The 21,198-nt window shown below is 44.1% G+C and overlaps 1 protein-coding gene across 1 annotated transcript in view; it reads left to right on the top strand.

The window, feature by feature from the left end:
• Positions 1–21,198, top strand: part of AAAS (aladin WD repeat nucleoporin) — a 416,285-nt gene that overhangs the window by 90,040 nt on the left and 305,047 nt on the right. Inside the window, exon 6 of the mRNA XM_078687624.1 lies at positions 775–821. Within this exon, the coding sequence (XP_078543750.1) occupies positions 775–821 (47 nt within the window). The remainder of the gene's footprint in view (positions 1–774; positions 822–21,198) is intronic.

Here is a 21,198-nt window from a genome sequence, read left to right as displayed (position 1 = left end):
CCACTGGTGAGCCTAAACCAGGGGGACTGGCCCTGAGCCCGATCCGAGCTCGGACGGGCGCAGATGGGCTTGCCTTAGATTCAAAAGCTTTAAGAAACATAGATTAGCAGCATAACCGAGTAAAACAGCGGGACCTGGCGGGTATTAAACACAACCTGTACTCCAGAGTCAGCGCTGTGGAGTGGCACCAGCAAGCGTTTAAGTGGGGAGAAAGCCAGCCCGCCCAATCAGCGCCAAGTTCCCAGCCCCCCTGACCCTCCAATCAACTGCACTGCACTGCCGAGCGGCATCAGCAAGGGATTCCGGAGGGTCGGCCTCTGATGTTGAACACCGGCAGAACCCGATAAGAGAATTAAAAAGATTCAAAGGCTTTTAAAAACACAGATTAGCTGCATAACAGAGTAAAACAGCGGGACCTGGCAGGTATTAAACACAACCCGTACTCCAGGAGTCATTTAAAAATAGAAAGCTGTAATTCTGTGAATGCCAAAGTCGGAATTCAATCAAAGAACATACTTCCACCAACACCTTCTCTCTTTCTATTTTGATAATGTTTGTTAATGATGTGCAAAGGCAGGCAGTGTGATTAACTGGTACTCTGCTGATTTCTTCAGATTCCGGTGTTTTGAAGCTGTGATCTCTCACAGGCACTATGTTCAGTATAAAGATTTACTCAAGGGTTCTATGGCCCTTCAGTTTGCAATGTTAGGATTCTGCCAGTCATTTTCAGATGTAGGGTTGGTGACACTGTTTCTCCTCTCTCTTTTCCTAAAGATGCGGAGTGAAGATATGATTGCAGAATTTTCACAGGCTACGGATTGGTAAGTCTTTCTGGGTTCAGAGTGAAGTACTGAAAATCCGTGGATAGAATGGATGTTTCTGAAGAAATCAAGTGATCTCCACTCCCACATGCCACTTTCCTATTCCTCTTCAGAAGATAGTATGTGCCCTTTCTCACAGCTTCCAAGGAGAGGAGTGTGCTTGTGCTGTTGTCGATCACATGCTATCACTCGTACCCATTTCCCCTCAAGCCCATAGTACACAGGAATACAAACTCCACCAAAAATTGTTTTTCCACTATTGGTTTTGATTTGTTTCTCAGGCTTCATTAGTAGAAGCCTGAGAAACACTAAAGGAAAGAACATGACATTGAAAGAAGATTAAGGACTTCTGAGCCTAATCAGTAACTTTCATCCTGGCTGGATCAGGTTGTAAAGGAATGACTCGCAGGTGGATAGATTAGGAATAAATACTTTTAGAATTTGGTTTGTAACACCCATTCCACCTGTACTGACCTCCAATCAGTCGGTAATATCTGCCAATGAAGCACACTGAAAATAACTGTTGCCATGTGCCTCTATTGAGTTCTTGCAAGGGGAGTACAAAGCGAAGGCAAAAGTACCAAAATTGCGGGAGGAGGGGAGGTCTTAAAACATCGACAGTAATTGATTTGGAAGAGGATCGGAGCAGTTTCATACTGAAGGATCCGATCCCGAAGACTATAAGCGCCAAGAACAGCCAGTAAACCCCCATAGAGCCCAACAAACACTGCAACTAGATCACATTCATCTGACTATACACCCAAGCCTGAATCTTCCACTCGTCACACAGTTCAACGCCTGTCTCGGAAAACTGTTCCTGAAAGTTGGATTGACATTGAAAAGAGAAATGGTTCTAGGAAATGAATAGGCCTCGAAAAGAAGTTGGAGTATGAGGCACTGACCAACCTCCAAAAGAGGATTAAGTTCAGAACAGAAAATGACCTTAACGTGAGGATCATACTTTATGAATGTCAACAGATTAGAACTTACTGGTCTCGGATACGGAAGGAGCTTTGCCAGATACTGGGAATGGAACTTCCCAAGGATGCCAAATTTATCCTGCTAGGGTTGTCCTCAGATGTAGATCTCCCCCGTACTAAACATCTGCTATGTAATCTGGGCCTCGTGGTGGCAAAGAGAGATGTAGCCCGACATTGGAGAGTGTCCACTCTCCTGACCATGGTATAACGGAGTGCGAGCATGGACATGTATAGGATCGCTGAGAGGGTGAGATATAAGGCGAGAGGCTGCCCCAAAGCATTTATGAAAATGTGGCCCCCATGGATGAGCTTCTATAGACTGGAGGTAGAGGGGTCCAGGATCATTCATGAATCCTTATTACAGGGAAAGATTCCGGACTGTGTCCAATTAATTGGAGTCTCGGGGGGAGAGAAAAAGGGTTACAGGCCGCCCCCCACTCAAATCATAATACACAAACACAGGCCTGTCTCCCAAGGCACTCTTACTTTAGTTTAAATGTAACGCGGGTAGGGTGATACGAAAATTCTTAATTACCACCAGCCAAGTATTCTTTGGCTTTTCACATCCATCCGAGTGTCAAAGATTAATACGGTACTCACACAGCGGACAACCAATCTATTGCTATACCATCACCCACCAAACAGTATTTGTGGGAAAAAAGTGTGGAGAAGAGAGTGAGCCCCTCACGGAAGAACCGCCAATCGGGTTTATCTGACTAGTGATTGTCAGTAATCCCAATTATCATCATTGGTGACTCACTCTCATAACAGTGGGAAAAGGAAACAAACATCAGAAAAAGACCGACAACATATAACAGTGCTTCTTCTCAACATCAGCCCCATAATCTGCTGACTGTTCTGATCATCGCGGGTTGACGTTTTACCCTTACTATGTTTGTGTGCACGTCTAACACGAAAACACAAAATCCCCCAGTGAGAAAGAAAACGTGAATCTCACACAATTAAAATGGAAGAGTTCACTGGCCACTCTGGATTTATTCTGGGCTGTGAATCCTCCCAAGTTAAAAATGACTCACACCATACGCAGTCTCAGGCGGGTCATGGGTGCCAACATGTTTTGTTGCTCTTATTTTCCGCAACTTCTTCAGGGCAAATGGGGGTTACCCACTGCAAATGCCACTTTCTTTCAACACACACCTGGGGTTAGCGACTTTCACGCATACCTGCTACCCCTTTATTTGCCAGTATACTCGTGTCCGGAAGGATCACGTGTTGATTCTGGAAACCCGTTATCGTCGGTGACCGAGTGTGGAAGACCCGACGATAACGGGTTTCCAGAATCAACATGTGATCCTTCCGGACACGAGTATACTGGCAAATAAAGGGGTAGCAGGTATGCGTGAAAGTCGCTAACCCCAGGTGTGTGTTGAAAGAAAGTGGCATTTGCAGTGGGTAACCCCCATTTGCCCTGAAGAAGTTGCGGAAAATAAGAGCAACAAAACATGTTGGCACCCATGACCCGCCTGAGACTGCGTATGGTGTGAGTCATTTTTAACTTGGGAGGATTCACAGCCCAGAATAAATCCAGAGTGGCCAGTGAACTCTTCCATTTTAATTGTGTGAGATTCACGTTTTCTTTCTCACTGGGGGATTTTGTGTTTTCGTGTTAGACGTGCACACAAACATAGTAAGGGTAAAACGTCAACCCGCGATGATCAGAACAGTCAGCAGATTGTGGGGCTGACGTTGAGAAGAAGCACTGTTATATGTTGTCGGTCTTTTTCTGATGTTTGTTTCCTTTTCCCACTGATATGAGAGTGAGTCACTAATGATGATAATTGGGATTACTGACAATCACTAGTCAGATAAACCCGATTGGCGGTTCTTCCGTGAGGGGCTCACTCTCTTCTCCACACTTTTTTCCCACAAATACTGTTTGGTGGGTGATGGTATAGCAATAGATTGGTTGTCCGCTGTGTGAGTACCGTATTAATCTTTGACACTCGGATGGATGTGAAAAGCCAAAGAATACTTGGCTGGTGGTAATTAAGAATTTTCGTATCACCTTACCCGCGTTACATTTAAACTAAAGTAAGAGTGCCTTGGGAGACAGGCCTGTGTTTGTGTATAAAGATTCCGGACTGCCTAAAAGTTGGGCAAGTTACTCCCATTCCTAAGAAGCCCAATGCAGACCTATCCGATCCAAACAACTTCTGACCTATCACCAGCAGCATGACACTGGCAAAACTGCTTAAAAAATGTGTTCGCTCAAAGCTCTGTAAATATATTGAAAAATATAACCTACTGGATCCTCATCAGTCAGGATTCAGAGCATGGCACAGCACTAACTCACATTTTTGATGACGCCGTGAGAGGCCTTGACCAAAATGTGTGTAGTTAGTCAATGTACCAAGTGTATGTCTGCCTGCAAGGAATACATTACATGAAGGATGTAGTGCTGTGCAGTGTGTGTGCAATGGAAGCATGTGATGAGAGTATGTGTGCTTGAATGAAGTACAATAGATGAAGGATGAAGTGTTGTGCAGCGTCCACATGGTAAGGGTGTGTGTTGGCACTGAGTGTGTTTACAAATAGTGCACCCTGTTACAATACAGAAAAGCTTCAGTACTGAACAGTGACCAGACCCAATGTGTCTACTCAATGTATGTGTGTCTGTAGTGGCACAATGCATAGCGGTAACAGTACAGGAGTGTATGTTTGCTATGAAAGTACACTGAGTGCAGTTGTTCCTGCAATTGTACATTACATGGAGGACCCTGGGTTTCATTTTCCGAAGCCCAGGCCTGCCTGGTGAAGACATGAGTAGAGAAATACCCCAAGACAGATTTGTGTATTGCTGCATTCCTCTGAGCTTGGTCAGACTTTTCCTTTACACTTCAAAAGGTTGCTCTTTGATTCTGTCATAGATCACAAGGATGGGGCCCGGACACATCACAGGAAGGAGATGGGGATGATAAGACAATACCAAAGCGTAGGGCCAGGGGCACAGGATTAACCTTTTGATGCATATATCACTGTGGCTGACATCTAGGTGTGAGCTCTGGTCACTCCCATGAGTTGTGCTGTCAGTCAATCAGCTTCAGAGTCTTGCTTGCTGTGACAAACATACTTTCAAGGAGAAAGAAGAAAAAGATAAGTGTACACTTTAAAAGAAGCAGAACCCCTAACATAAAACTTCAACGACTCCGACCCTAAATCATATTTTGGTTTCTGGAAATTACCCTTAAGGAGGGGGGTCGAGACACCCTTACTTTGTCATCTGCCAAGCAGCCGGACAGGCTGTTATAAGGGAAGTCTCTGCAAGACTTCTGTCTGTGACCAGGACTGGGGGGTAAAGACCTGTTAGTCTTCTTGCTGGGAGAGGGGATATCACCCAGGGAACCAAGACCACCTGCCCTGGAGCACCAGCACCTGCCCGCTTGCCAAGAACGGAGTATCCTGTGAGAAAGAGGACGTGTTGGAGGGAGTGAGGTCCAGTGGGAAGCCCTACTGAGAGGACTTCCTGAGCAAGGTGTGAGGAGAACGGTGATTGGGTCGTTGCACATGTTCCAGGACAGTCAAGCGCCCCCCCCCCCCCATATCCCAGAAGAGGGCAGCTGTGATCCGAGCTGTGTAAGGAGCGCCATATGGAAGTGCCAGGCCGCAACGCCTCATTGCTGTGACTCCGTCTGCCAGAGGATGCCGCCTTTGAGCCAAGAGCTTTGAGACTTATGTCCACCTTTTTCGGCAACACCGTATGCTAGGAGGGGCAACCGCACCAGAAGGGTCTACGCCAAGACAGGGAGTATTGCAGCAACCCTGTGTGCCAGGAGAGGCTACCGGTACCACTGTGGCCAAGAGTTTGAGCCGTGGCCCGATGGAAAGATTGCTGCTGTGACTGGCAGGTCAAGCGTGCACACTGAGACCTGCCTCTGACTGGTTCCCCGAGGACCACAAGGACACCTCCAGAGACGTTGCCCACTCACTGTGCTCCATTCGGTAGCCGGAGGATCAAAGCTCTCTCCCCCAGTCTCTGTAAAGGGAATAGTGACTTACCTTGTGTTTGCTGAGCTGGAGCAACTCTGAGCGCTTGAACTAACTGCCAGTGCTGCTCAGAGGAGAGAGCCGGTGCCTGCCAGCTGCTGCAGCGTGAACCGCGAGAAGTTCAACTTCGCCAAAGAGGATAACGACTCAAGAGCAACAAAAGAGAGGGCATTCGCTGCACCGCTGAACGCTTCCAAACCACCAGAGCCGGTAAGACTGGAGCTGGGCCTGTGGGGGTCCCATGGGGCTTGCTGCTAATGGTGTTGCGGCACTATATACACTTTTGACTAATTACTAAGGAGTCAAAGGGGAACTATTGAGTAAGGCCTGCAAGTAGGCATTCCCTGGATGCGACCGCCTGTAAATGGGGAATAACCCACATCATGTTATAAGAAAGAGGGCGGGACAGGGATTTGCCTTTCAACTACTAGAGGCCTGACCTCAAGGGAAAGATTGAATTATCGCTCATGAATTTTGTTGTTCCTTTGAATGTGTAGAGTTAGAAATAAAATACTTCTTTTTCTTATAAACATAAGCATTGGACTGTAATTTGATTTATTGGTCGTACTGTGTGCACTTTGAGTTATGAGAGGTGTTCACCTTACTGTACCTACCCTCCCCTGCCCCCTACAGAGGGAGCCTTTGACTGCTCATCCTCAGCTGCCACTGAGGATCAAATGTAGAAGGGCCCACTTGCTCAGGCTCCATAGTAGGTCATGCCCTGGGACATCAGTAGTTAACATCTTCAACCACCGCGGTTGGGCAGAGTAGCCCCTGTTATCCAGTATTGGGGTATCTTTCATAGATTCACATTCCTGAATAATTACTTGTCGTCGAGATGGGGGTCCCACAGTAAAATGCAAAAGCAGTGCAATAAGAATAAATAGGCTAAAAAAGGTCAGAGGCCATCCATTGGCCATTCATTAGTAGCCTATTTATGTCCTTTTTCAAAAAAGGATTAAAAGTTGGCTCCAGCCAATCAGCTGTTAGCACCTTCTAGAACACTCCCAGCAGAGGCAAGTTCTCTTCTGATTTTCACCAGACATCGTGTGGAAGGGAGTCTCCCTGAGTGCTACTCAGTTTTTTCCTTATATTCAGCTATTCTGAGCATTATGTCAGACAAGTAAGGCCTCTTCCGCCCTGGCAAGATCTCTGGGAAGAAGAGGGTCCACGTAGATGATCTACATAAAGATTGTATTTATTGCCTTTATCCAAGGCATGAGGAGAAAGACTGGAAAATCTGTCACCCCTTTTCTAGCAAGACCCTCAAGGACAGAGAGGAAAGATTCCTTGTGTAGCTTCAATCCACAAAACAACAGGCTCACTCTTCAGATGAAGAAGAACTGGCTTCAACATCTCACTAAAAGGCTAGATCACAGGAAGGATCTTCAGGTGAGGGAAGGAAACATATTAAATCTTCCCAAGACAAGCCTGTGAGTAGAGAGGAGTTCCAAACTTTCCTCTGAGCCAACTTTATCTATGCCCTCTATGCCGGCCAGGAAAGAAAAAGAACGTCCAAGATCCTCCTCTACTGATCCTGTGAGTAGAAAGCAGATAAAGAAACCAATGTTGACGACTATTTCTCTCTCGTCGTCGAAGATATGTGTAACTTCATCGACGCCATCGTCGACGGCAACCGTCACTACGACTGCGATTCATCCCCTATTTCATCTACAAGGATTTCTATAGTGATGAAACCTTCATCATTGAAACCCGTCGACGGCGGAGACACCATCGACGAAGAAACAGTCAACGAAGGTACCGTCAACAACGACATTGCCGTAGATGAAAATGTAGTCGACAAAGACACCGTCGACGACGACATCGGCGAGAAAGATTCAGTTGGCAATGACATCTCCAACAACGGTAGGAACATCGTCAATTACAAAATTCCTTCAATAATTATTTCTGCACCGTCAACTCCCCCGTCGACGAAGATAACTCAGATCATGACTGTTGCAAAGACATTTATACAACCATCCTGCCTATACAACTATCCTGCCTGACTATAGTAAAGTATCGCCTTTACTACCATCTCACCTTTTGGAAGGTTATATGGAAGATGATGATGCTTTATTTTTTTTAAAGCACATTTTATTGAGTTTTCAAAACAAGGTCATACAGTTCATCAAAGCATGCAATTTCACTCCCTCGATCCTACACCATCTGAGCAATGATGACATCCCCAGTGAATGGTTGCCGCCCTCAGCTAAGTCTGCGTTAGTCAAACTGAATGTTCTGCATACCAAGTAAGGCCTTTCTAGCAGTAGAAGGTACATCCCATAGGTCTTGTTACACAGCTCTACAGGCCTAAGGTGTGTCTCTCTTAGCCTATTCAGGCCCTGGCAGTCTCGGTGGGTCAGTGTGGTTAACAACGAACCAAATCCCCCCCCCTCCAACGCCCCCTCCCCATCCCCTACCCCCGAGCCCCACCCCCCTCCTCCTCTCAGACATGTCGCTTACCCTAACCGCGTGTGTAATGCTCATAATGTGTTCTGCCCCCTCCATCCGAGTCCCATGTCAGTAGCCCACTTCTCTGCTGGGGGGATGCTCCCGCCTCCCCGATCACTCCTCCCCATGGAAGATAATGATGATGAGGATGATGACAGCATGTATGGGGTAGCTCACCGTCCTTCTGAGCTCCATGTAAAATGGGAGGATGACGATGATGATGAGGAGGTGGAAGGTTACTATGAGGCACATTATTATCAGCAGCAGTATATGCTCCACGCCATACCTATAAGTTTAATCCCCGACAGGAGCTGTGCCATAGAGAAATGGCTCATCTACCACAGTCACTGATACAGGATCTGCAAGCCATGTTAGCAGATTACCGTCAAAGATTCCCTCCTCAACAAACTCCACCAGAAAACCCTGTTCCTCCGGTGGAAGTACCAACAACAGTACCAGAGACTCAAGTACCTAGTACGCCGGCAAATGCAACGGGTCAGTTTCAGCTGACCTTGGAGATCAGAATCCTTCCTCTTCAGAAGAGGAAGTTGAAGAAGGTGAATTACCTGATCCAACATCTGTACCGGTTCCTTGGGATGACTACGTAATTCCGACACTTTTCCCTCCTCCCCACTTACCTTCAGATTCTCATCCTGAAGACATTGGATTTAATGCACAGGGCAGCTAATAGGTTCCACTTACCTATCACTGTAAAGCAAACACAATGTTTTCTTTACGATTTTAAAGCAAACACAATAAAGATAGTACGTTCAATTCCGATTATTGATTATAAATGGCAGGAGGGTGTGAAGATTATGAAAACGCCAGCATCCATGCCATTGGTTCTGCCTCATGTAGAAAAGAAATATAGAGATCAGGAGGACTCTCCATTTTGCCTTGTTGAACGCACAAAGCCAGATTCTGTCATCTCTCAGGCTGCACATAGTTAAAAAAAATCAGGTGACACCAATTACTACTCCCCCAGACAGAGATTGATGTCGGATGGACCTTCTGGGAGAGAAATGTTTGTCAATGGCAGCTGCAACAGTCCTAGCAGCAAATGCTTTGGCTATGTCGGCCGCTACGACTGCCAAATGTGGTCCGATATGGCGAGGCTGATGGACCTCATCCCGGAAAAAAACAGACAGGACGCCCGAAAGATCCTTTCGGAGGGTGAACGGGTTGCCTCCAAAACTATTGATTGTGCCCTAGACATAGCAAACACAAGTTTTAGGCTATTGGCGGGAGCGGCAGCGCTTGGACCTCGGAGGTGGCTTAAAGCTACTACCTTCAGACCTGAGGTACACTCGCTTTTTGGAAAACATAGACAAAGCTCTTTTGGTGATAAAGAATGATACAGATACCCCAGAGTCCTTAGTAGCTCTGCAATATAGAAGAGTACCTTTTAGAGGCGCCAGAGGGCGAAGATTCACCACCTACAAAGGAGGATATCAAAGAACTCAACAGTATCAACCTCAATATTGCCAATCCTACAACCCGCCATCGTATCGCCAATCAACAGCTGGTGTCTTTCGTCAGGGACGCCGCAGGTGAACATCGCAACAGGGCCGGGACTCAGGCAGAAAACAATGAGTTTGTCAAGGTATCAGTCAAATTACCTTCCCTACCCGTTGGTGCGAACATTTCTGCTCTTGCACAGTGGTGGCAGTAGATAACATCCGACCGCTGGGTGTTGGACCTAGTCACCAAGGGTCATACCTTAGAATTAATCCAGAAACCGCTTATTACTCCGCCCAGGGGTCCCCCGGCCCCTCGTCTTCACTCATTGCGAAAATAAGTCTTAATCATGCTCCTCAAGGAAGCTATAGAGGAAGTGGCCATCCACTCAGAGAGGAAGAGGTTTCTATTCTTGTTTCCTTCTGATAAGAAAGAAGTTAGGAGAATGGCGACCAATTCTGGATCTAAGGAAACTCAACAAGTTTCTCAAGAAACAAACCTTCAGGATGGTGACACTTTCCAATATTCTGGGATACTTGAACAAAGGAGATTTCATGACTTCAATAGATATGGAAGACGCTTAATTTCATATCCCAATCCATCCAAAGCACCAAAAATATTTACGGTTCACAGTGTCTGGTACCCACTATCAGTTCAAGGTGCTCCCGTTAGGTCTAAAATCAACACCACAGATTTTCACAAAGTGCCTAGCACCAGTAGCAGCGACCTACGATCTCAAGGGTTTCAAGTTTTCCCATACCTCGACGATTGGTTTCTCAAAGCTGCAACAGCGCAGGAGGCCGATCAGACAACAGCAGCTTATCTCCATCTATTCAGTACATTGGGACTCACTCTAAATAAGAAAAAGTCAAATTTACATCCAACTCAAGTAATTCCGTTTCTGGGAGCATCCATGGATACCGTCCAATGCAAAGCATTCTTGTCTCAAGAGAGACAGATGCGACTTTAAAGGTTGTCAAAGTCCATTTCAAGAAGAGAGTCAGTTTCTGTACGAATGTTCAAATCACTCCTAAGGATGTGCTCTTCAGCAATAAATGTAATATCCTTAGCAAGGCTAAAGATGGGACCTCTTCAGAAACAGTGGCAACAAGCGTTGGGATCTTTCGAGGATGTGATTTGTATAACGGCAAGGATAGTGGAAGCACTTCAATGGTGGTCCCAAACCACAAATCTTGTGCATGGCCTAACCTCTCTACAAAGTGCCCCAGATTTCATTCTGACAGCGGACGCCTCCATGGAGGGATGGGGAGGTCATCCGCATGATTTACAAATACAGGGCAAGTGGTTTTTAATACAGAAAAAGCAACACATCAACAGTTTGGAACTCGAAGTCATATTCCTATCTCTTCAGGCTTTCCTGCCAAGGATAGCAGGTTCCTCAGTGCTGGTCCGCATGGACAATACAACCAGCATGTACTATATAAACAAACAGGGAGAAACGAAATCCATGATGCTATCTCAAGAGGCGTAGGATCTATGGGAATGGACGACGCTCCATGGAATCTCGTTGAGGGCCGAGCATGTCAGGAGTCTACACAATACCCTAGCAGATGCACTAAGCAGGTCTAAGTCCAGCTGCCATGAGTGGGATCTAGAGCAAGCACAGGTGGACAGGACCTTTCTCAGATGGGGGAGAACAGCTCTGGACCTATTTTCAACAAAGGAGAACGCTAAATGCCAGTATTATGCCAGCAGGTTCCCACAACCAGGGTCAAGGGGGAATGCTCTTTTAATGCGATGGTCCGGGATTTATGCTTATGCTTTTCCCCCATCCCTTTAATCCCCAGGTTACTGATCAAGATGAAGTCAGAAGGCTGTCGCCTAATTTTGATTGCACCACGTTGGCCCAGACAGTAATGGTTCCAGGAGCTTCTGCTATTGTCACAAGCCAGGCCCATTAGTCTTCGTCCGTCACCAGCGATGTTATCGAGAAACAAGGGCAAAGTAATTCATCTGATTCCCCGTTCTCTGCACTTGCACACATGGCTCCTGAATTCCTAGAGTTTAAGGATCTCACTATTTCACAGGACTGTAGAGAAGTACTTGCTAAATCCCGTGCTTGAAGCACTATTAAGACATATCGTCAGAAATGGAAAAGATTCTGCTGCTGGTGTGAAAGGAACGAAGTTCATCCATTGCAAGCCTCTGCTGAGCATATTTTACCTTACCTGCTTTCACTCGCTAAGTCAGGTCTCGCCTTTTCTTCAGTTAAAGTTCACCTGGCTGCAATTTCTCGGTACAGGAAAGCTCCTCAGATTCCATCTCTCTGTTCATCTCCTCTAATGAAACAGTTCATGAAAGGCCTTTTCCACACTTTCCCTCCGGTGCGCGCACCTCCTCCAGAGTGGAAACTCAGTGTGGTGCTAGCACAATTGATGAGACGACCATTCAAACCAATTCATAAAGCAGAGCTTAAATTCCTCACATAGAAGGTATCCCTCTTACAAGCTCTTACTTCTGCAAGAAGAGTGAGTGAGATACAGGCTTTTACAATCAAAAAGCCGTTCTTGCACTTTACAGAGAATTACATAGCTCTTCGGACAAATCCTAAATTTATTCCTAAAGTACCAACACATTTTCACCTTAATGAACCAGTAATATTGATGGCTTTCTTTCTAAACCCATCTAGTCCAGCTGAACGGGCTCTACATACTTTGAATGTCAAAAGATGTTTGAAATTTTACCTTCACCAGACAAAGGAAATAAGAAAAACAGATCAACTTCTTATGGCCTATGGTCAAGGGAAAGACGGAACCGCTGAACGAAAGCCCCGATCGCCAGATGGGTTGCATCTGTGATAGAGTTTTGCCACAAAAAAGCAAATAATTCTCTTACAAGGAGAACTAAAGCGCATTCCACAAGAACAGTCACTGCATCTATAGCCTTGTTTGCTGGAGTGACATTAGACAAGATATGCCGTGCTGCGACATGGAAGAATGTCCACACGTTTACAAGACACTACTGCCTCCAATCTGCCCAAGGGGAGGATGCGGCAGTTGGACGAGCTGTGTTTCTTCCTCTTTTTAACTGAGATCAGATTCTTACATTTTTCATAAAGGAACACTTTCTTGTTTCTTTCTAGAAAATTAATTGGTTTAACTGATCAAGTAATTATATTTGACAATTTGTACTTTAATATGATTTATGATGCATATTTGTACGGTTACGTTAATTCTCACTGTTATAACATTTCTATAGAGTATAATGCTTGGTGAATGCATTGGGTAAAAGATAGCTGATGCCTGTTGGGAGTTTAAAATCATGTGTCCCACTTTCCGCCAACAGCAGTACAATTAGGGTGCTGCTTGCTATTCTGATTCAGGCATGTGAATCTATGAAAGATACCCCAATACTGGATAAGAAAACAAGTTATTTACCTGTAACTACAGTTATCCAGTATTGGTATCTTTTATAGATTCACATGCAACCCACCCTCCTCCCTGTGGAGGTAGTTCTCTTTGATTTTGGCTATACTTACTTGCCACTTGTGCTGGAAAATCTGAAGAGAACTTGCCTCTGCTGGGAGTGTTCTAGATGGTGATGGAGCCAACTTTTAGTCCTTTTTTGAAAACGGACATAGATAGGCTACTAATGGATGGCCTCTGGCCTTTTTTAGCCTATTTATTCTTTAGCACTGCTTTTGTATTTTACCGTGGGACTCCCATCTTGTCAACAGGGAATGATTCAGGCATGAGAATCTATGAAAGATACCAGTACTGGATATCTGTAGTTACAGGTAAGTAACTTGTTTTCTTCCCCGTGACCGTCTGAAAGGGGTTTTGACAACCTTCCGCTCAGAGAATCGAGCAACAGAACCACTTGAAGGCCATGCTGCTGGAGTCTGATATCTCCACTAGGTCAGCAGGCCATTGGCTATGTGACCTGACTTCTGTGCTCGGTCTATGCATTTGTCACAAATCACAATATCAGATACCGAAAGACTTTCCTGCTTGAGGAAGATCCCTCCAGAGGGTAACTCCTCCAGAGTGTAATGACTCCGGACATCCATTGTCACAAATTAAGTTATTAATTTGAGAGAGGGGCACCCCTCCAATGTGATAAACCCACTCTGGCTAGGTCAAAACACAGTTCTGAGATAATCTTTGCTCAACCCCTGGTAGCTATGGCACAAACAGCAGTCAATCCCCAAAGACAAACGTGCCAAATTCAGGCAGTACCAATTTCAAAGTAAAATATACAACACAATAAAATCCCAAACCAATTTAGAAGTATAGACAAAACATAATTTAGCAAAACGACACTTGGATAATCAAAATGAGTTAAGGAGGAACTGATGATATGGGTGTTTACATTTTTAAGGCAAAAAAACGCGTAGAGAAATCAAGCTCTTTTGACAAACATCACCTCGCAGTGGAGCGGGATGTAGGGGTAGTTTCAAACCGTGCTAAAGCTGCCCTTTCTTCTGCTAACAATTCCTTTCCATTCAAAGATCGCTTATCCCTGCTTAGCCGTTAACATTCATTGGCCTTTCCTGAGCCCTGAAGTAAGACATTGTCCTTTAAGCCAGAATCTGTTACTCTCCCAGCCAATGATGTGCATTCTAGCTCTGAAAGTGTAAAGCTGCTTTTCCCATGTTCTATACTGGGAGACAGGCTGTCTAGGAGGATACTGGGAATGAATAGGAGAAGCTCTCCCTGCCATCTCTAAGTCAAGAGGATGTTGTAAAGCTGCCTTTGTTCTTCCAACTGTCTCTGTCCATTTCCAAATAGTCATTCTCTTCTAAGTGGTCAGCAGTTAATACCTATTGGAGTTTTCTGGGTCTAATGCAAAGCCATTTTCCTCTGATTTAGAGTTGTAAACTCTCTCCCCCCCAACTCAGGATGTATATTTCTGCTCTGGAGATGTGATGAGTGGCAGAACTCGTTTTATGGCAGTTCAGGTAGCCTAAAGTATATTTTTACAAAGTTTCTTTGTGTTTAAGACATCAGAAAATCTGACTTCACTATTAAATCATATTCTAAAAACCAACCGAGGATTTAACTTTGAAGCATTCTTCTAGCCGTTTCCAAAGTGGAGGTGAAAAATAAAGATGTTGATCCCACCGAGGCCTACACATTCTACTCTGGCCTCATAGTGAAATACATTTTGTATTTTATTTCACTGTGAGCGCACACTAACCTCAATAAGTAGTTTGCCCTACTTAGATATAGTTGTAGTAGCACCATGCATGTGGGCTTACAAGGCACACTTTTAGGGATGGCTTATGAATATATAAAAATAGGATTTTTATACTTAACAAAAGTATTTTTCCCTGCCATGTGTCAATGCATTCAAACTGCAGCCCAGCCAGAGCACCTTCATGCTCCTGGCAGACATAGATTTTTGTCTTACACTGTGGATCAAGTTTGATATTTAACTTACCATGCCATAGGAGTACTTATGGCAACATTTACAGTGAACTTCTAGGAAAGGTAAACAGGCTAAATAAAGAGATCCAATGTACAGCACATTGTTTAGAATGGAAGTGTTGGCACGTGACTACTGTTTAGTAGTGGCAAAGTGCATAGAGTCTTAAGCCAGCAAAATTAGGGCTGAGAAAAAGGCCAAAAATATGAGGTGACCATTCAGAAAAGGCAAATTTGCTACAACCCTCCTTTAAAGTGGCTAGTTCATTAGAGGGCCGGGCCATTTTTGAAAATCTTTTTATTAAATTTTTGATAACAAGACATAGAAAAGCTGTTCCGCCAACAAATCTCCATTACATCAACATATAATACAGGATTGTGGTACGCATTATTTATTTTTCAGCTTTTAACAACTGGTCAAATTTTTAACAGACCAATAAAATGTATACTAGTGAACTTGTAGAAATGAACTAGTAGTAGGAGAGCCCAGGGAGTGTTTCTCAGCACCTGGAACCATTATGCCTTATCAGTATGAAATAGATATAAATATATGTAAAAAAAAGAAACTTCAGCTCACCGATGCACCATGAACTGTGACCTCAAGGAAATACAGCAGGTATGCCTTTATCAGTTAGGGCGTGTGCTGTGTTAAGGAGGAGGGGATAACTCTATACAGGCTGTTTGAATTGAGTACTCCATAAGAAGCAAGTTATGGATCACTATGATTTCAGGGGGGAAAACATCAGCAATGAATGTGCGGCTTTGTAAGCAAGTGCCATTTCGCTAGGGAGGATAGAGATGTATTTGTTACGGGTCTGTAACAGAAAAATCATAGCATCCCACTCCATGGTTATGTGCTGTTTGCCATGTCCGCTAGCTTCCCCCAACCCCCCCTCCCTCCCTCAGTGCCTTGCTCTCTGCTTCAGCCTATCAAGTGATTAGAGTACTGCCATGAAATAATTGTGGGTGCTATTGTGCTCACCATCTAAGGGTGATAGTTCATGTAGCGAGCATCAAAAATAAAGTTGATGAAGAGCACTGCAACTTTATTTTTCTTGGTGTGTTTAAGGAGCCCCAGCATACATTATTCCCAGGTGTTTAGTAATGGGAACAATGCACTCTTCAATGTCATTGAAACGTTCCATAAGTCCACTCACATATCTTCCATTACCTTAATCATTTGACAGGTGCAACACCGTCAATCACTTCTTTACCGACAAAATCAACTTCTGCACAGGAAATCAACTTGTGCACTGCCAACCATCACCCATCCCTCCATCACCCCATGCGATTAACCTTCAGTCTCCTATTGCTCGTTAAACTTAATATCCTGAAGTCCCGCAGTGGTTAATCTCCTACCTCAGTGACCACCAACATCTTTGGCACATAAGAACCATAAGATCCCACAATCTTCCCAACTTCCTACAGTGTACCTTAGGATATATAATCTTCAATCCAATTAGATTTTCTATTTACTCAAAAAAACGTAAAGATCCACTACAGTTGAAAGCCAAATATATATCGAAGTCTTTTCATTCAGTGACATTCAGTACAAAAAATCTACCTCCTACTTATACAAATTTGGAGGTGAAACACCTACACACAGCTCAAAGCATCAAAATGAGAGCTCCTTCTGTTCATCAACAGCACCTAACAATCCCAGATCTAAGCCTCTGATAACATCTATAAGTTAGTTGTAGATAACATTGACAGCTTCTCTGCTCTAGCACAGCTCAAAGGCACAGTGCAGCATGGCTCAGCAAGCTTCATTATGACCATCCCAGAAAGAAGGATCTGCACCACCTCTGCTTCTAGAGCAGCATGTTCAAGGCCAACTGCAATTCTATCAGAACAAAATCCTGATAAGTCAGGCCAAGAATTTAACCTTTCCAAGCCGTCTGTGCCATGCCAGGCTCTGTTCTAGTACATTGCCAGACTGGAATAATAAAAATATGCAAAACATGTAAGGCAGACTTTTTCATTCTATTCTGTAAGGATAGATGACAACATGCCCTATGAAATCAGAAGTGCAAGACTCCTGCTTTTCATTCAAAAACAGAAACTGGAACTCCACAACTCTAGCTGGAACCTGGAACTTGGGAAGAGATTACGTTCCACATTCCTAAACCAGGTACGATAGTACAAAGCATTACAAAGGGATTACACATCCCCTTTCCTTATTACATCTAAATAGTCGTTCATAAGAAGAGATGAAACTTATAATGAACAATAAGAAAAAGCAAACAAGAAACCAACATAAGCTTATGGGATCTCCAATTAATCAAGTGCGCACATAGTCATCAAGATACCCAAGTGGATGATGAGCTATCCTCACCCATGTCCTCTGTACAGTGGAATTGCAACAATTTAAATCACCAAGAACATCTCCTCTGTCCAAGGAAGATGTTTGCGCACTGATATTACCCCGTGGAGAGAGAGTCAAATCATTGTCTGACATTAGCATAAAACCACTGTTCGTAGACTGATTATCCTCCTTCTTACTGACATCACAAGAACCCCCTCTCTGATACAATGCCACATGTCTATGGTTCCACCTTTCACCATTTTCCAACGCCACCGCATGGCGTAGAACACGCAAAACTTTGAATGGTCCTTTGAATTTAGACAATCCACCACCACATTTACCATTTCGCAACTTCACTCAATCACCCTGACAAATGCGTTGAGAATCACTATTCTGTTGGGACCTTTTTTGACAGGTTGCAAGTTGTTCAATTTCTTTAATCCAAGCAGGAACAAATTTTGTCCCATTTGTCCCTGGCAACCTTCCATGCATCAACTCAAAGGGCGTCTTACCAGTCATCCCATATGCACTTGAAAGATACGCCCACAACATTTCCGACAACTTCCCACTAACATCCTTTGCACACGCCAATGCCATTTGAATGGCCCCTTTAACCATGCGCTTTGCCCTCAACTATTTCATTCACTTGAGAATTGTAGAGTGCAGTGTGATTATTTTTAACAACAGAAGCCTCCAAAAACTCTTGCATTTCCTGACAAGTCAACTGAATACCATTATCTGTAATGACGACAGATGGCCAGCCTTCCTCACTCCAAATTTCTCTCAACATAGCCACAGTTGCTTTGGAAGTAAGCTCCTTCATGAATGTAACAGCTGGCCACCTAGTGTGCATATCCACAACTGCCATGGAAAATCTTAAGTCCCCTCTCAACTCATACATTGATCCAATGAAGTCTACACAGATGGTATTCCAAGGCCAATAAGGATCAGTTATGCATCCCAAATCCGTTTGCCTCCCAACTGCTTCTCACTCTCTTTACACACAACACACTTCTCCACCTACTTATCTACCTCAGCATCCATTCCCGGCCACCACCAATCCACACGTAATCTTTTCTTTGTCCTGGTTTGTCCCAAATGCCCTTCATGTGCCAACTCAACAAGTTTGCTTCTCAATCCCTGAGGAGGGATATATTGATAACCTCTCATCAGAAAAAAATTCCACCATACACAGATAACTCATCTAACAACTTAAGATAAGGCCTGACAGAGAGGGACACTGCGCTCTCTCTTCTACTTCCTTGCAACACCAGACACTTCACTTCCTTCAGTGTAACATCAGATTCTATTTTTTCAATCCAATCTTGTTTTGTGAAAGTATGCATTCCTACAACACTCAACATTCTGAATAGAAGCCACATCCCCCTCATTTTCCTTTGCTCTAACAGCTCAGCTGGACCTTCCACCTCTTGCCATTCTAAAGACAACCTCGATAAACAATCTGCTTGAGTGTTCCTCCATCCCTGGAAATGTTCCACATGATAAGTTTTTTTGTAAACGGGCAGCCAACCTCGCAAGTCTGGCGGAACACTTGCCAGTACTACCCGGCAACAACACGTTTACCAAAGGCTTATGATCTGATCGTAATATAAATTTAGAACCAAAAATAGGTTCTGAGGTACTCCCAACCCCAAGCTACTGCTAGTGTCTCCCATTCAGTAACGTAGTAATTCCTTTCTGAATCAGAGTACTAGATGCAAACGCCACAGTTTTTCTTGCTTACCCTGAATTTGTGCTAGTACAGCACCTATACCTGTGGCTCTGGCATCTACAGTAAGAATGGAATTCAATTTAGTGTCAACGGTGTAAGCATACCAGCCTCACAAATGTCCTTCTTGATCAATAATAAGGAATGTCCATATACCACGTTATAGTGAATACGTGCTTTATTCTACTTATCTCCCTGCGATGCATGAGCAGCTGTCCCTCCGCGAGCCGTGCTCCAACTGACTTCACTGGAACTCCACCACTCTAGTTGGAACCTGGGAAGAGATTGCGTTCCACATTCCTCAGCCAGGTACGAAAGTACAACGCATTAAAGAGGTAAGATAGTACAAAACATTACAAGAGCATAACAACTCGCCTCTTTGAGGATCACCTCTTCCTCACAGTATGAATTAGCCTATATCCATGCACATATAAATGACCTTGACCTTTAACCCTGGACCTCTCCCTGTTCAGCGCTCTGTTGCTTCCTAGCTAAGTTCTTGCTATACAAATATCTACACAAGCAGTACACACATGCATGTTCAGCTGTCACATGTTTCACTGGAGTGTAACGTCAACACATTTAGCTTTTCATGGCGGATTCCTTTAGAAAAAATGAGAAATAAGAATGGTTAAGAAAGAAGTAGCATACCTGTAATTAAAGTATTCGTTTGTTATGGCTGTGCACACCTTTCATTGGGCATTGACTATCATTAACTTTGTGCAAGTTAGTTTTTACTTTTGAATGATTTAAATAATATGTAACAACAATGTGAGACCGATAATTTCTCTTGAATAAGCTACGAGAAAAACAGTGCAAGTTTACTTTAATTGTGATTTATCGTTTAAATTCCAAGTTGTGTATTACTGTGGGTTCTGCAGTTACTGTATAACTAATCTCTGATCTGACGGAGAAAGAACGTCCTTCAAGTGATGTAGATAAATATCAAAGCATTTTAGTCCTGCAGGAATGAGTACCACCACAGATCAGTGAGGCAAAATATCTGTACCCATTTAAATTTGTTTAAAGTGAAATAATACGCAGCATCAGCATGACCTCTGTACACAAATATTTTCTTTCTTATTTTCAATTGTAGGCTGACAACCAGGTCCATAGGGCACCTGTAACTGTATCTTAGCACTAACATTTTGCAAGAGAGGAATATAAGAATGTTGACAACATAGTCTTCTAAAACTAATACTGTTAACAAATGTGCATAAGGTAGGTATAGAAAAATACTTTGCAGTTTTTTCAAGACCAGAATGATCAATGTGATTTGCATGTAGTACTAGTGATGACTCAAAATATTCACTGCATTACTCCCTCAACTCCAGTGCTGGTTGTATAAAAAATCAGTATGAAGTTAAAATCAGGCCTTGGTCATGCTTCTCTGAGAATCCTTTGTGGCCAGCTGGCAGTTAACATTTTACTCTCCTTTTTAGGATTAGCCTGAGCCAGCGCATGCGCTGCACTGGCGAGACTTTTAGTAAGTGGGCTTCAAAAGGCTCACCACACACTTTTGCTTGTGGCCTAAAGCTTGCGGTTACGCGCACAGTAACGCGCACAGGCTTTCCTCTCAGGGCCTTTAGCCGTCGCTCTTCCAGGCGCGCACGCGCACCACTCGCAGGCTCACCTCCTGCTCCCCCTCTCTGTTAATAGTTAACTTTCGCGGCCGCGGGGCCGCTCTTGTGTTTTAGCACATGTTATTGTTTAATGGCGCTCGTGTGCTTCAAAATTGCTTCTTGCGTTTCATCCAAGGCAGTACCCTCCCACCTTCGACACAGCATGGTTGAGTGCCTTCATTTATTTAATACCAGCACCGCTTGCAGACCCCTCCCACCTCCCGACACAGCATGGCAGTGAGCCTTTATTTATGTTTTTACGGCGCCCATGTACTTCGATTTTATTTCTTGCCTTTCCTCCAAAGCAGACCCCTTTCACCTCAAAAACAGATGAAGTACCAAAAATTATAATAGAGCTATACTTACCAATAGCCCATATACCTTATTTACCAAGAATAGGTCAGCCGGCAATGGAGAAGGTTCAATCGTTTATTTTGCAA

Source organism: Lissotriton helveticus, chromosome 1_1, assembly GCF_964261635.1.
Source record: "Lissotriton helveticus chromosome 1_1, aLisHel1.1, whole genome shotgun sequence".
Lineage (NCBI taxonomy): Eukaryota > Metazoa > Chordata > Amphibia > Caudata > Salamandridae > Lissotriton > Lissotriton helveticus.
Note: the sequence above shows the minus strand (reverse complement) of the source record. Positions and strands in the feature narration are given on the sequence as shown.